Source organism: Schistocerca cancellata, chromosome 1 (assembly GCF_023864275.1).
Source record: "Schistocerca cancellata isolate TAMUIC-IGC-003103 chromosome 1, iqSchCanc2.1, whole genome shotgun sequence".
In the NCBI taxonomy this organism is placed as follows: Eukaryota; Metazoa; Arthropoda; class Insecta; order Orthoptera; family Acrididae; genus Schistocerca; species Schistocerca cancellata.
In genome coordinates, this window is record NC_064626.1 from 861,065,709 (window position 1) to 861,083,016 (window position 17,308).

A 17,308-nucleotide genomic window follows, 5' to 3' on the forward strand; every position below is an offset into this window, starting at 1 on the left:
CTCATATTGTTTTTATTTTACAGCTGTAATTGTTAATTTCAGATATTATGTACATCAGTTTTATTTTTTAAAATTGTTTCTAATAAGAAATAAATTCCGTTCCCTTGCTAGTCAATTAATACAATTAGAGTTAAACACCATATGGACTAAATGCCTGGGGTACAAACAGTACATATACACAGACACAGAAAGAAAAGGTTGATCTTTTTCAGGTGAATATGAAAAGTAAGTCTTTATACGAAATATGATGGCAGCTAAGCTAAGAAACTATAGACTATAATAGGGAGTTCAGGCACTTAGGCATGTGGGAAGAACTTCACGACTTTGGAGACTAGCACAAATCACTACTTGTTCCATAACTTCATAGAAGAATGTAAAAACCTTCTCTACTTAAACTGTGTTAGCCTTTAAAAAATTATTTAATGGAAGTAGTTGTGTATGGAGTCCACTTTTCCTCTGAATTATATTGTGTGTGTTTGATTGAGTCCGTTATTGTCTCTTATTATTTATTTGACAATAGATATATCCTTACTGTCACTTCACAGAAGTCACTTGCATATTTGAAGATAATTTTCATTTCTTAGTTCAACACAACACGAAGTGGGAAACAGCACAGATTTCTTTCTTCCTTTTGTCCAGTCTATTTCTTTAAGCTGAAACCCAATTTCAAAAATTACACATCATTTTTCACACATTACTATTGCTATACTTTCTCTTAAAACTTTAGTACATAGGAAAAAAATAGCATTAAAAGGAGCAATTTAAGACACTGAATAAGATATTACATTTTTATTGTGTTCAAGTGATAGTAACAAAATATAATTTGATGGCACTTAAATCAAAGATGTCAAAAAGAGGATAAATCATATAAAAAAAGGCAGTTTGAAAAAATTAACATGGCAAACTGGACACAGATACATAATGACATATACAAAAATAAATTTGCAGGAATATCTATTACACTTAAAACCAAACAGTTCCATATTTTTAATGTATATAAACTTTATTGTATTTTCATTCACATATGAGAAAAAGAAACATGATAACAATTACAGTATCCCTGTGTAGCAGGAGGAAAGGGAGATGATAAACAATGAATATATTTTCACATCAACTGGATGCTATTCTCTGTACATTCATGAGTCACACATTGTCTGAGTACCTGCACACCTCTATCAGCATTTTGCAGAAACAGGAAAAGTGGTAAAACATAAAATAAATGATGAGAGATAATATATTTTTTCCAAAAATTTCTTAGACTAGTAATACAATTCACTAACTCCTGTCTACCATAATCTTACAACTTTCATAAAAATTATAAAAATGAATTACAAAACCTTTATGTTTTCAGAAAAAAGGTAACTGAACTGTCTGCAAAATTAGATGGCTGTAATTTAAGAAGTAAACAACAAAATTATGTCCCACATATTTATATAACATAAAATGAGAAGAAGCAATGCTAAAACTTACTAAATGGTGCAGTGAGACCGAAAAACATATTTGTAGTTATTGGCAAGTAAAACAACATTACATTTTAGAAACGTCTATCTCTATAAACATAAGAAATACAACTGAAAAAGAAAACAGATTTACACAATAATACATACAAAGAAATACAAATTTAAGCTTTCTGCAATTACACATTTTAAAAATAAAAATAAAAATTATTCTCTCCAGTTATTTATTTTTTAAATTTCTCAGCCAAACAACTTATCAAAACAGCTGTGGCAGTATGGTTTGTCATTTTGTTCCTTAAATGTGCCTTTATTTAGTTGCTTCAAGCAGAAAGCACACACAAAATGCTCTGGATGAAACTTGCGGAACATTGCTGTTATGCAGCGACCTGCAATGAACAGAAGAAGATATGAATTATGTCCTGTAACTCTATGAAGCTGTGATAAGTATATATTCATTATAATGATTTTGGAATGTAATAATATTTTTGCCCATGCATGTCTCTATAACTGTGAATTGTATAATACAAAATATTGACCTGTTATTGGTTTGTGGCAACCAGCACAGAGAGAACCTCTCTTGGCATGATAGTGAGTCTCACAGTATGGTAGACCTTCATGATCAAAGAATGATCCACCATGAAATGGCTGTCGACAGTCCTGCATAAAAAACACAAAAATAATTAAATCTGATCATTCTTCATACGAAAATCATCGACACATTAAGTGTTGAACAAAAATACAGAAAATTACTGAAACTCACATTTAAAGTCTGGAAATATTAGCATTTTGTTTTAACTTTAATGCCATAAGATGTTAATAAGAACTTAGAGATGATGAAAATTTTTATAAAACATAGACAACAAAACAACAATGGTACACATAAGTATAATGTGAGACACTTCATAAAAATATTTAAACAAACTTGCAAGAAATCCTTATAATACCAGAAAAATAGCAGTGTAATGAGACCTATGAAAACTGGTTCTGATATAATAACACTACAATAAACTACAATGCCAGGGTCTGTTCACTTATAGAAATTTATCTGACAAGAGAAGATAAGTGCCCAATAAATACTATAACAAGGCCAGTGTCATTTAAAGAATTTACAGAAGCAGTGCACATGCATTACAAGAAGTTGCAGATACAAAGAATTTTAATGACACAGGAAGATAATTTGTGAGACAAAAATGTCCACACATTCACTTATCATTCAAATACCAAAAAATTTCTTCAGGTAAGCTTCAGCAAAAAAACTCATTTTCATTATTCACTGCTGACAGGAGTGATAAGTGTATCAGATGATTTCTTCTTGGATTATCAGCTGAATGTTGGTGTCGTCTTGTCACAACAATTCAATGAGTTTCGTACCCATCATCTTCGGGCGAAGTCAGGAGACTTTGCCAGAAGATGATGGGTACAAAACTCATTGAAGCGCTGCAACAAGATGACGCCACAAGTCGGCTGATAACCCGTGAAGAATTCATCAGTGGAATATGCTGAGAAAGACTGCAGTTGCATATAAGTGTATCAGTAATGAAGAAACACGAAAAAACATATGCCCAAAAAAAATTACCCATACAGGCAAAATAAAATGTATTGATTGAGCCAAAACACTTCCCAGATAGTCAGCTTGTTGTTATAAAGGGAGAAAGAAAGAGCAACTCTGACTGCAGAACACCAAACAGAATATTACCAGCCTTCATTATTGACAGATATATGCCACAACTGTTGAAAACCAACTATGTCCCTCACACCAGTCATCTAGAAGGGTCCTGAACTGATCTTTTAAAAAAAGACTGACAATACAAATGTCAACTTACACACTTTATCATGTGCGCACATGGTCTATTATTTAATATGGTTTGTATTCTTTAATTTTCCAAATAGAATACAGAGAAAGAAAGAAGATTATGGTTTCATGTCCTGTCAACTGATACTGTGTGTATAGTGTGGCATGACAATGTGAGAAATGAATGAATAGTGAACCATTAGACTTTTACAACATTAAACAACTTCTTTGGAAAACAGTATTATACCCTAGGGACAAACTGGACGAGTTAGCATTGTTTTAAACAGACTGGCTTTATATTCAGGAAGATAGGAGTTCCATTCTTCATCCAATCACCCTGATTTAGGTCTTCTGTGGTTTCCCTAAATAACTGCAAGAAAAGAAGAGGGATGGTTCCTACTATAAGGCCATGGTCAATTACATGTCTCATCCTTATCAAATTAGAGCGGCTGTGTGGCTGGATTGAAGAGTTTTTAGCAAACAGAACACAGCATGTTGTTCTCAATGGAGAGACATCTACAGATGTTAAAGTAACCTCTTGCATGCCACAGGGGAGTGATACATGGGACCATTGCTTTTCACAATATATATAAATGAGCTAGTAGATAGTGTTGGAAGTTCCATGCGGCTTTTCGCGAATGATGCTGTAGTATACAGAGAAGTTGCAGCATTAGAAAATTGCAGCGAAATGCAGGAAGATCTGCAGTGGATAGGCACTTGGTGCATGGAGTGGCAACTGCCCCTTAACATAGACAGATGTAATGTATTGCGAATACATAGAAAGAAGGATCCTTTATTGTATGATTATATGATAGTGGAACAAACACTGGTAGCAGTTACTTCTGTAAAATATCTGGGAGTATGCGTACAGAACAATTTGAAATGAAATGATCATATAAAATTAATTGTTGGTGAGGCGGGTGCCAGGTTGAGATTCATTGGGAGAGACCTTAGAAAATGTTGTCCTCCAACAAAGGAGGTGGCTTACAAAACACTCATTCAACCTATACTTGAGTATTGCTCATCAGTGTGGGATCCGTACCAGATCGGGTTGACAGAGGAGACAGAGAAAATCCAAGATTTCATCACAGGGTTATTTGGTAAGCGTGATAGCATTACGGAGATGTTTAGCAAACTCAAGTGGCAGACTCTGCAAGAGAGGCGTTCTGCATCGCGGTGTAGCTTGCTGTCCAGGTTTCGAGAGGGTGCGTTTCTGGATGAGGTATCAAATATATTGCTTCCCCCTATTATACCTCCCGAGGAGATCATGAATGTAAAATTAGAGAGATTCGAGCATGTATGGAGGCTTTCCAGAAGTCGTTCTTCCCGTGAACCATACGCGACTGGAACAGGAAAGGGAGGTAATGACAGTGGCATGTAAAGTGCCCTCCGCCACACACCGTTGGGTGGCTTGCCGAGTATAAATGTAGATGTAGATGTAAGTATGCAAATGCCTGTTATATTAATTATGCTATTTTTATCATTCATAAATTGCAATACCATGACATGTTCAATATTGTTGTAAAAGTGAGCCACAAATGAATAAAACAACAAACCTAAATTTGGGTGACCGGACATGGTTTTGAACTTCCACTTTTCCTGAATGAACTAGTCCATCTCATTTCTCATCTGTAGCAACCACTGAATTACTACAATGTGTCCTTCAAGTGACCCAAACCTCACTCATTGATACATCATATTCGTACTGTGCTGCCTCCAAACAACAAACTTCATCTGGACCTCATTTTATTGCCTTTAAATACTTGATGAACTTCTAACATCTGTTTATATTAGCATATAGCTACGTCCAAACATTCCTCAATGCAATAAGAGACAACCAACAAAGTTTGAGGTTACAGCATATGTAACCCACTAGAATTTCCACCTAACACTGTTACTTGATATACACAGCGCACACTATTATGAAATATCGAATACAGATTAGCATAAAAATTTCATAACACCACACTGCAGCATCAGTATAAATGACACTACCATTACATCACCATTCACAAATCCCACAAGACATACTAAGAATAGTCTAGAATTCAGTGCATTTATCAGACAAAAACACTGCAACTATTAATTGCCAAAATGTAAGTCTGCATGGTGGGCTACCATCTTGTCTCAAACATTTGCATCTACTTCTACATCTACATGACTACCTGCAATTCACACTTAAGAACCCGGTGGAGGATTTGCTGGACCACTTTGACACTGTTTCTCTACCGCTCCATTCTCTGACAGTGCATGGGAAAAACAAACACTAAAATCTCTCCATGTGAGCTCCAGTTTCTCTTATTTGATTACAATAATCATTTCTCCTTATGTAAGTGGGTGTCAACAAAATATTTTCACATTCAGAGAAGAATGTTGGTGATTGAAATTTCATGAAAAGATCCTGGAACGAGAAAGGCCTTTATTCTAATGATTGCCAACTCACATTTCGTATCCTTGACACCCTCTCTCCTATTTCGCAATAATACAAAATGAGCTGCCCTCTCTGAACTTCTTCGATGCCCTCTGTCAATCCAGTCTGGTATGGACCCCATACTGCATGGCAACTCTCTAGCAGAGGATGGACAAGCATGGTGAAGGCAGTCTCTTTAATAGGCCTGTTGTGCCTTCTATGTGTTCCATAAATAGAACAGTGTCTTTGGTTTACCTTCCCTAAACACTATCTATGTGATTGTTCTAATTTAAGTAGTTCATAATTGTAATTCCTAGGTATTTAGTTGAATTGGCAGCCTTTGGGTTTGTATGATTTATCATGAAACCAAAATTTAATATATTCCTTTTAATATTCTTGTGGATGACCTCACAGATTTCATTATTTAGGGCAAGTTGCCACTTTTTACACCATACAGATATCTTGTATTAATCATTTTGTGATTGGTTTTGGTCTTCTGATGACTTTACTACATCATCCACGAACACTCTAAGAGGGATGCTCAGATTGTCTCCTATGTCAGTTATGTACATCAGGAACAGCAGAGGGCCTAAAACACTTCCTTAGGGAACACCAGATATCACTTCTGTTTTACTCCATAACTTTCTGTCAATTACTATGAATTGTGATCTTTCTGACAGGAAACCGCAACAAAAATTTACAGAACTCTTCCATGGTTTCCTGTATTATAACTTGAGCACATCATCAGTTATGAGGACCAGAATTATCTTTTAAGTGTGTAAAAACTTGTTTCCAAATGTAGTAAATTTACTAACAGACTGTCTCATAATTAATACTTTGTATTAGATTGACACATGAAACTGTTATGGAAGTGTGGAGTACTGCACCTCTAATTTTTCTCCCTCCTTTTTCTCTGACATTATAAAGAAGTTTAGAGGCATAAAATATCTAGAAGACATTCATCTTTACTATTTATAAATCTGTTCATAATATTTCAACTTGGACTCTCTCATGCAGCAATAGACAGCACAGTGTTTCAGAAAATTCTTAAACCATTACAATAATTTCACAGTCCATCTTTCAGTAAGCTGAAATAGTAGAGTTGCAGATTCATTACAGAGAATGCAAGTTGTGGCAGTGCTTGCACATACAACAATTCATTCTCAACTTTTAGTGAAAACTCTGATGAATTACGTTCAAGACTGGCAGAAGATACATTATCATATTTTTATGTAGACTTCAGCTGGACAGCAAAAGAATCATGTGGTTTACTCAAGTGATATTCAAAGAGACAAATTGCTTCAATTAAACATTTCACAAATAGTAAAGAGAGGAGAAAGAAGGAGATAGGAGAGAAAAACTCAGTAATTGTTGTTTTGGATGCAGTATTCCTCATTTTATTTATTGTTCAAGTCTGGGTGTTCTTTCTTGAACATGCGGAATTTACAACACCAAACAACAAAATTTCTATCTTGGCAACAAAAGAAATGTAATCAAAGTTTTAAAATTTTCAGTTCAATGAAGATTAAAAACTGACTACTTGTAAAATAATGATAACCTTAGCATTTCTTTCTAGTTTGTTGCTAAATACAGAATTATCATTAACTGAATCCTTCTTCTTATACTGTCTAATAGTTTCATAATCGTTTGCCATAAAGCAACTGGAGCTCACAGGATGAATATAAATATCATGTTTTGTATACAACAAATTGCTGAATAAGACATTGATGTTTTCTGTTACTTAAATCCATAGTACAATGCCTAATATTCCCTGAGCAAAATCTCAACATATGTTACGATATTTTAAGGTAAAAATCATTTTCCTTTTGTTTAAAGAATTTTAATCACTGTCTAGATGTCAAAACTGAAAACAATTTAGTGACACAGAAGATTATGAGATTATAAGCAGCCTTGAAATATAGTGCTTAATCAGTTCTTACAAGGGCATGTCCGCAACTAATGCTACCATATACACAAAGAGGAATGTTTGTCTTTCGTGACCTATTATAGTACCCCCAAAACAGATAAAAACCACTGCATGCATCTGAAGATAAGTTTTTGTTTGCTTGTTGGTCAGAGCTACGGTATGTACTGAATAGAATTTTTTCCTTTTAAACAGTAACATGCATAGCACATGCCATTACATGAGCTGCTAATTAAGTAATAAATCAATAAAAGGAATGATAATACACATGAAATTAGGTAACATGCGTGTGGCACATGGCCGTGTAACAAATAACTTGTACACGCACATGCTAGCCATAAGACTTTCTTGAATTTGTTTTGTTTATTTTTGGTTTTTATTTTGTGTTTATTTTCTTTTTAAATTCTATTTATTTTTTTCTTTTCTTTTGTTTTATTTCATTTTATTTCATACAAATACATGATATCTGTGTAAGTAACTACAACATAAAACTCAGGATAAGAGATAATAGGGATACTAGGTGCCTTTCACTAAAAGAAAAAAAAATGCTGCATTCTATATGGAAAGTGAGATGACAGGTGGTAATCAAATGATTTGTGTGTGGAGTAACGGGAATTGTTGTGTGTCAATATATCTTCTTTTATAGTACACAAAATGTAGAAAGGAAATGGGATATTTCACTTTATTTAACTTTTTATTGGTTTCAAATAAGATGGGGGGCAAGAATGGCACTTCATATGGGTATGACATTTAGTCTTCTTCGTCATCTTCCTCATTTCCATCATCTTCAACGCCAACACATTTGGGACAGACAGGTTTTCCTTCCATTGCATAGAAAGATTTACCAGTAACTGGCTTCTTGCAATCCTAAGCATCAATAGAAAGACACATGAACAAAGAAGATACAAAATTTACATTTAATGTGCATGCACTGCAAGTTTTCCTTGCCATTCAGGTGCACTAAAGAAAATGAGAAAATGAAAAGCTGTGAAAGGCATAAATAATAATTATGAGTATTTTCAAGCTAAACAAAGCTGTTAAATAAATGTCATTTTGATTTATGGATTACAGGAACAATAGAGCTACTGACAAAGAATTAAAGAATGAAATATTTTTATACAGGACAATATCTTACCCGGCAAACAAAACAGTCAGAATGCCACTGACTGTTCAAAGCTGAGATATAATTTTCCATGATTGGGCGATTGCAGCCACCGCACTTTGGTGCAAACATATCAAAGTAGTCATCACGACAGTAAGGCTTTCCATCACGTTCATGAAATCCCTCTTCACCAAACTGTTTCCCACACTGAGCACAAAAGAAGTGTTCAGTGTGCCATGTTTTCTCCAATGCAGTTACACATTTCTGGAAGAAAGATTACATATATATCAAATTCTTCCTTTTCTGAATATTGCACCCTTTACTCTCAACTAACTATAATGAGACTGATTCAGTAATACTTACATCAAGAATTGGGCCGTTACAGTAAGCACAACGAGGTGAAAAGAGATTGTGATAGTCAGGTTCACAATAAGGATGACCGTCTCTTTCAAAAAAGTTCCGTGTTCCAAGTTCTTGGTTACAGTGTGTACAGGTAAAGTGCTCTGGATGCCATGTCTTACCAAGAGCAGTGATAACCTGAAAAATATAGCATGTAGCATAACATAACAACATACATAGGATTTTCTTTAATCGCAAAATAGTAGTCCACAGAGCAAAAATTTAGGGACATACCTGTCCAACAATAGGTTTATCACAAGCACTGCAACATCCCTTTTGAGTCGTGTTGACCCCCTGACGGCTCATGTCTGCCTGAAGGTTTCCAAGCATAGAATCAAGTTGATTCTGTTTGGAGCTACTAACAGTTGTGGCAGAAGACGATGTCAGCTGCTGGGTATGAATCTGGGGAGAAGCTTGGGGTCCTGGAGAACTTTTTGTAGCTTTGTTTGGTTTGGCGTATGGTGAATCAGTTACTGTCTGATGCTGATGTGTGCTGGCATTGATCTGTGGAAGATATTTAATGAAATGAATTACCAATCTGATAAAGTAATTTCCAGTTAAGCTACTAGTGTTACACATATTACAGAGAAAGACAGCCACACTCATAATTAGGCTGAACTGAACTTTTTAACTAACTTGAACAGATTTCATTTATATAAAATAATAAAAAAAAGTAGCAACAATTCATATGCAAGGCACTGCAGAATTCCTGGGAAACAGCAAAGACTGAAGTTAAATGAATTTCATCGGTGAAAAGCAGCTAAAACTTTCTGTAATATCTGAAAGCTACATGCTAGGAAGATGCCACAAGAGAGAGACCTGAGAAGGTTGCTCGTTGGGAGTGGACTGAACACTGGAGCAGAGCTGAGGGCTTGAGCTCGTGCCTCACTTCTCCTCCTCTCCCTCTTCCCCTCACCATATGGCACCCCCTCCCTACCCTCCCAGCCCCACCCATGCTTCAAACTATTTCTAGCTTTCAGCAACAACATGAGCCAAGAATGGATACGCTCACACCCACAAGAAACTGTGCATATGTGTAAAGGAGGTCACACAGGTCTCTGATAGCTGCAAAATTAATAAACACAGTACATTAATCAGTACTTTACAGTAACTAAAGTAGTTGTAAAATTTGAGATGATTGAATTTCACAACTTAAGAAACACACTGATTAGACATCTCAGCCTCAATGAACAACATAAAGAAGCATTATTGATTTAATTAATGTAATGTGAAGACTTATGATTTTACAGTATGTGTCTGACTCTATGTTGAGATAATTAATTCACAATGACAATAATTGACATAATTTCTACCAATTATGAGAAATGTAAAAATGGAAATACAAGTTTAATAGTTCACCTTGAAATCTGCCAATGATGCCATCAGTATATCTAATTCTTTTGTGGCAGCAGATGCACCAGCACTAGATGTCTTCGGATAGTCGATATCTGTCCTGACTTCCCGAACTATCATAGAACTTGTCTGCTGATGTGTGTCATTTACATCACTAAAAAGAAACACAAGTGAAAATCATCTTTTTTTCTACAACATTTAATATTCTCATTCTTTTTTCTGTGAAACAGAACTTAATACAGTTAGAATATGGGACACTCTCAAAACGAAAAATAACAGCAGTCTTTGCAAAATGTTCAAGTAAGATATAGCATCATTAATTACAGCTATTTTGCTAACTTAGTTGTATTCCAACCATTCTTCTATTCTCGTTATTCATATTAATGCAACTGTGTATACAAATACAAAATATTTTCTGTTCTGACATACCCATTTGGGACTACAGTATTTAGTTCATCAAGTAGGCTATCAACTGATGGTCTGACTCTAGTTTCTTGTGAGCTTGAAGGTCGTCCAGTTGGTGTTGTTGAACCATTTACTGTGCTCATATCTAGAAAGCACAAATTTTAAAGAAGTTTAATTATATTCAATATGTTATCATACCTTAACAAGGCACAAATATTCCACCATATGTAGAACAATAGGAGAATGGTACACAAATGTTGCTTACCTCTTCTTTCAGTGTAGCTCGAATAATGAGCATTGCTCAAATCTTGAAGCAGTGTGTCCAGTTCAGAAAGATTGTTATTCAGTGATGGCATTTTTGCAGGAGTGCTTTGTTGATAGGCTGTCTTACTGGTCATTACAGAGTCATTAATCAGTCGCTGATTCTGATATGTGGGCTGTAAAGAAGAAAAAATTATGATAACTATTTGCATAAAATTGTATAGTATGCTGAGATTACACTGATCCAATTCTTATCCACTTGCTTTCAAAATCTAGTAATCATATTTTCAACCTAATCTTAACTCATAAGATGAATCATGTGCACAAAAATGCATATGCTTGTAAGCAATGATTTCATAACTATTTGTCACAATGATTACTACTACAGATGAAAATTAAGTGAGTAACTTTTCCTTCATCACATTTTCCTGTCTTTATTCCATCATGTGGGCATTTCTATGTTAATTCAATAACCATACATCAAACACAAAACTCAAATCATGAAAAATAGCAATAATGAGTAAATGTTCTAGTGTGCACTCCGACTGAACATATACTCTACAGTACCACATTTATTTGATAGATAATTTTTGAAACTTCAGCCATTGTCTTAGATAAATTTTCTGCATTTCCTGCCTTGAAAGACTTAAGACACTATGGAGACTGGTGTAAGAATAAAATAAAACAGTCATTAATCCAAGATTGTTTAGAATGTCACAGTGTTTTACTAGGCATAGTACTGTTGGGAGGTGGTATCTCTTTACCTTCCTCTGACCTCTGTGCTGATATTCCCAGCCTCTTACATGGGAACCTAACATTCTCTTGTGGACTCCAAACTATGGTGCAACTCAGCTGTTTTCATATCAACAAACATTGGTAGAGGTGAAAGAAGTGAAAAGTGATGGATAAAAATCCTAGAATTGACCACAGATCAAACCCAAACATTGGATTTCTGTTCTGGCACTTCACCACTGAGTCACTAAACCAATATAAATGTATAAATTCTCTTAATTCTGCAGCTATAATCTGCTACACTATACGTTTACTGTGACAGCAACAATGAAAAAAATTAATTTCATGAGTTAAACACTTATGGCTGCAAGTATCAACAGAAAACTCTCATCACATAGCTTTGTAAGTACCAGCAGTAATGGTTAAACTTCTAAGGTGTCTACCAATTACAGGTGGAATGGACCATGCAATTCAGAAGTAAGTACTCATTGTTTTAAACAGATGCATGTAAAGTGCTGCAGGACTGCCTGTGCATAGCACTGACTGGAACACAACAGTATGCCTGTGACTATTACCAAGATGCTCTGTCACTACACTTTGTACTCTTCAGGCTCTGATGCCATTTGTGCAGCTTGTTCATCAACAAACAGAAATGGTCTTCATGTACTCCAGTATTTAAGAAACAAAATAAATCTAAATGGAATATGGCACAGATATGCCACTTGATGGAAGACTTCCAGAGTGGCAGAGTTTCATGCATCAATGCGCCTCAAGTCAGGGCCCCAGAAACATATAATGAACTCAACAGGTTGCATGATTTGTATTGTAAAACTGTTGACAGGCAACACCACATAAATATACCACAACAATGCCATTTCCAAAGTTCATCATTTATTTTGGAATAACCATTCAAAGCAATACAAGAGGGGGGGGGGGGGGGAGACATTAATCATGTAGTGAGAAAAGCATAAAATACCACGATTCATTAGGACAGTTCTGAAAAATGTCAGTTTCATATGAAGTGCAAAATTCTTTTCAGTTGCATTACTGTGTAGTGTGAAGTCTGTTAGAAATCTTACATGATAAGAATGATGCAACAGACTCAGATAGTGAGCACTACAGAGGAGACATTATGCTTTAAGCAAAAAAACTGCTCTTGTTAACTTTAGTGGAGGGTAAACCACTGGCTACGAATTGGCTACATCTGTGAAATGTAAGTTGTAAATGGGTGAATAAAGAGACTGAATTGAATTGATATTTCTTGTAACAACATAAACACTGCACATGAGCCATAAAAATTAAGTTAGAGGAAAAACAGACATATGGATGTGCACATACACATTATTTCCTCATGGTTTCTATGACTGGAGTAACATCGTCTACACGTTGTACTGCTATTAATTCTGTCACAGTATGTAGACAGTTGCAGTAGATGTAGCTTATGAAGATGTTACATCTCACACTTGGTTTCTTACAGTCTGAACAGTAGTAAAGTGCTGGGAACTTCAGTTTCAGAGTGATTGAAATGAAAGATGATGTGTCTCAAGCAGGGGGTCAAAAAAGTTTGTTACATGGTACAAAAAGAGCCTGGAAAATAATACCAACTTTGAGAAAAAATGGTTGTGGAGCTCATAATAAATTTTTATCTGCATCTTCTGCACTTTTCTTTTCAAAGTGCATCTCCTATAGAAATAGTAAGGATGGTTAGAGTTTAGTGTCATTTCATGACACTGACCTTGCCTCACTGTGTACTCACCAGAGCACATAAGCTAAGCAATGTCAGGTGCACTTGGATGGGTAACTGTCTGGGTATGCCATGTACTTTTGGCTGCTTTCCCTTTGCCTTATGGCAAAGGGGAGGAGGGGTGTGGCCTAAAGTCCCTGATCATTGGTCTTTGCACCAATGCCCTGGATTAAATTCCTAAACTCTTTGCATCCTCTCATGAAGTGAGGGAACCTGACACTGTCAACAGTGATTTGTCCATCATTTTCGTTCTTGTACTTGTTATCATCAGCATCATCATGACCATCTTCATTATCATCATCTAGCACAAACATGAGAACACTCTACATCTACTCATTACAGTTACCTAACTTACCAGATACACTTAAAACACTCAACTCTCAACTCTGCAATGGAAAGGTGTCCCAGTCGACAATGCCATGTGACTTTACTTCAGGGAGTTTTCAGCGCTGTTGTCACTAGAGATAGAGAACTAGTTCTGTTGGAGAAAGATGGGGAAGGAGTGGCCACAGCCTTTTCAGTCAGTCGTCCATAATTTGTGTGAAATAATTTGTGGAAATTGCATAAAATCTAAATACGAGTGGTGAACCGTAATTTTAAAATTACTGATACCATATAACAACCCAGAGCATAACTTTATTAATAATATGAACACCCTCGTTTAAATACCCCATTTTTCGAGCTTGTTTCCTGAAATATCTGCATTGCACTGAAATATAATTCTGTTTCTATCAGCTTATGGAACTCTGGCCCTGAAGGTAGGAAGAAAGATTAGGGTTTAATGTTCCGTCGACATCGAGGTCATTAGGGACAGATCACAAGCTCGGGCTGATTCTGAGGAATGGGAAGGAAACTGGCCGTGCCCTTTCAAAGGAACCGTCCTGGCTTTCACTTTCAGTAGTACAGGGAAATCACAGAAAATCTAAATCAGGAGGGTTATATACAGATTTGAACTGTCATTCTCCCGAATGCAGGTCCAGAACACTAACCAATGTAGCACCTCAGTCGGTCTCAGAGCCACCAATACGACAGCTGTTAGTATGGTGTTGCATTTATCTCCAGTCATGATAGAAGTTACAAGAGTTTTAATGAGAGAAAGCAGTTTTTGTCTGCAGCATATTGGTGCTTCATGGTGTAACGCTTTCATTTCCGTTATGGTGAACTGAGGTGACAAACTTCATGGGACAGCGATATGCACATACACAGATGGCGGTAGTATCGCATACAAAAGGTATAGAAGGGCAGAGCATTAGTGGAGCTGGCATTTTTAATCAGGTACTGCAGGTGAAATGGTTTCTGACGTGATTATGGCCTCACGATGGGAGTTAATAGACTCTTGAATGCAGAACGATGGTTGGAATTAGATGCATGGAACATTCCATTTCGGAAATAGTTAGGGCATTCATTATTCCAAGATCCACAGTGTCAAGAGTGTGCCGAGAATACCACATTTCAGGCATCGCCTCTCGCCACGAACAACGCAGTGGCTGACAGTCTTCACTTAACGACCGACAGCAGTGACATTTATGTAGAGTTGTCAGTGCTAACAGACAAGCAACACTGCGTGAAATAACTGCCGAAATCAATTTGGAACGGATGTCGAATGTATCCGTTAGGACAGTGCGGCGAAATGTGGCGATAATGGTCTACAGCAGCAGACGACCGTCGCAAGTGCCTGTGCTAACAGGACAACATCGTCTTCAGTGCCTCTTCGGGGCTGCTGGCTGTTATCGTTTGGGCTTTATACACTATTGAAATTTTCTCGGGCTTCTAGGCGTGTCCAGTGGTTTAAAATCCACGAGTTAACGGCCGAGTTCTCCTCGGCCATTGTCAAGTGGTGACTGTCAAATGATTGATGCTGCTGCTGCAGCTGTCCTTATATAGTTGCGCTGTCTACAGTGACGTCACTGGTGCTCGCTCCAGCGCCATATATGGTAATGTTTTCATTGCGCACTTGCCGTGCCCGCTTCAACCTTCCGATGGCCGGGTTCCAAGCTGTGCTTAGCTGCAGGCCGCCGTCTTTATTGAGGGTGTTGCCAGAAAATTTTAACTCGATCGCTTCTTTTATAACACTGCCCGCGTAATAACAGATGTCTCGGCAAATGCAATACGGTGAATAAGGTGAAAGGTGTCTGTATTTGGCAATGAATTGCCGCTGAGTTAAGAAATTCATTGCCAAATACAGACACCTTTCACCTTATTAGCGACCCAATCACCTTCACTATCACTGATGAATTGGCCAGCGAGGTATCCGCCAAAGTCCTAAGAGAATATCGTAGGGAGATTGAGAACCAATATGTGACATCACGCACCATCCCATTCCGCCGGATGCGTACTGGCCGACCGCCGTGGCGATCGGGATCCGACGCATCCAGGACTAGGGGGAGGTTGCGGACACACCGATGATAGACAAAGCACACTGATTACGACCAAGTAGATAGAATTACCTGTAGGAAATAGTTAGTAGGATACTTTTTAAAGACCTGTAACGATTTGCCAGCCCAGTGCTAGGCGGCACGCCCACTGGGATTAGCTCGGTGGGCATGGCCAAGAGATAGTAGGTTTATATCTTCTTACTGACACACCTGTAACGCTGCAGGATGTAACTGTTAGTAGAGTAGGATTGAGTAGATAGCATGGTAGACTAACAGTAGATCATTTAGATACCCATAGAACTAACTTCCTATCCTGTAGTTGATACTAATAATAGAAAATAGAGTTTTGGTAAATGCTGCTGAAATGTAACCTTGTATGTAATTTCGACCCACTAATGTTTTTAGGTGGTGGGTTATGTTGTATAATATTGGTTTTGATGAATAAAGATTTTTTTTGAAAAAAAAATGCAATACGGTGTCCGTTTTCTTAAGCATGTTCCGCCACCGCTGATTTCTCGGGATACCGTGGCGAAAACATCTCTCGAGTTCCAAACTGTAGCCTAGTCAGAGGAGTCCCGATTTCAGTTGGTAAAAGCCAATGGTAGAGTTCAAGAATGGCGCATATCTGACGAAGCCATGGACCCAAGATGTCAACAAGTCATTGTGCAAGCTCGTGGTGGCTCCATAATGCTGTGAGCTGTGTTTACATTGAATGTACTGGGTCTTCTGGTCCAACTGAACCGCTCATTGATTGGTAGTGTTTATGTTCGGCTACTTGGACACCATTTGCTGCCATTCACGGACTTCATGTTTCCGAGGAATAAGAACATTTTGGACAGTTCAGACAAATGATACGGCCGCCCATATTTCCCGACATGAATCCCATCGAACATTTTTTGGAACATAATCGAGAGGTCAGTTCGTGTACAAAATCATGCACCGGCGGCACTTTCACAATTGTGGACGGCTATAGAGAGGAAGCTCGGCTCAATATTTCTGCAGGGAACTTCCAACGACTTTTCGAGTCTATGCCACGTTGCGTTGCTGCACTGCTCTAGGCTAAAGGAGGTCAGAATCATATTAGGAGGTATCCCATGTATTTTGTCACCTCAGTGTAATGAGGCCGGCCGTGGTGGCCAAGCGGTTAAAGGCGCTACAGTCTGGAACCGCGCGGCCGCTACGGTCGCAGGTTCTTATCCTGCCTCGGGCATGGATGTGTGTGATATCATTAGGTTTAAGTAGTTCTAAGTTCTAGGGGACTGATGACCTTAGAAGTTAAGTCCCATAGTGCTCAGAGCCATTTGAACCATTTTTGTAATGAGGTATTGCTTTTATCAGCCATCATGATGGAAGT

At 37.2% G+C, this 17,308-nt stretch overlaps 1 protein-coding gene across 6 annotated transcripts in view; it reads right to left on the reverse strand.

The window, feature by feature from the left end:
• Nucleotides 1–774: 774 nt before the first annotated feature.
• The window catches only part of LOC126189262 (leupaxin), a 475,608-nt gene continuing 459,074 nt past the window's right edge, over nt 775–17,308 (reverse strand). For 5 of the 6 annotated variants that reach the window (XM_049930930.1, XM_049930929.1, XM_049930931.1 and 2 more), the window contains exons 3-10: nt 11,108–11,279; nt 10,867–10,987; nt 10,444–10,591; nt 9,319–9,588; nt 9,049–9,222; nt 8,719–8,949; nt 1,994–2,114; nt 775–1,843 (exon numbers count right to left, since the gene is read on the reverse strand). In XM_049930930.1, the coding sequence (XP_049786887.1) occupies nt 1,698–1,843; nt 1,994–2,114; nt 8,719–8,949; nt 9,049–9,222; nt 9,319–9,588; nt 10,444–10,591; nt 10,867–10,987; nt 11,108–11,279 (1,383 nt within the window). In that variant the 3' untranslated portion in view covers nt 775–1,697. Of the gene's footprint in view, nt 1,844–1,993; nt 2,115–8,115; nt 8,451–8,718; nt 8,950–9,048; nt 9,223–9,318; nt 9,589–10,443; nt 10,592–10,866; nt 10,988–11,107; nt 11,280–17,308 lie in introns of those variants that run through there. The other variant, XM_049930932.1, reaches the window with a different exon arrangement.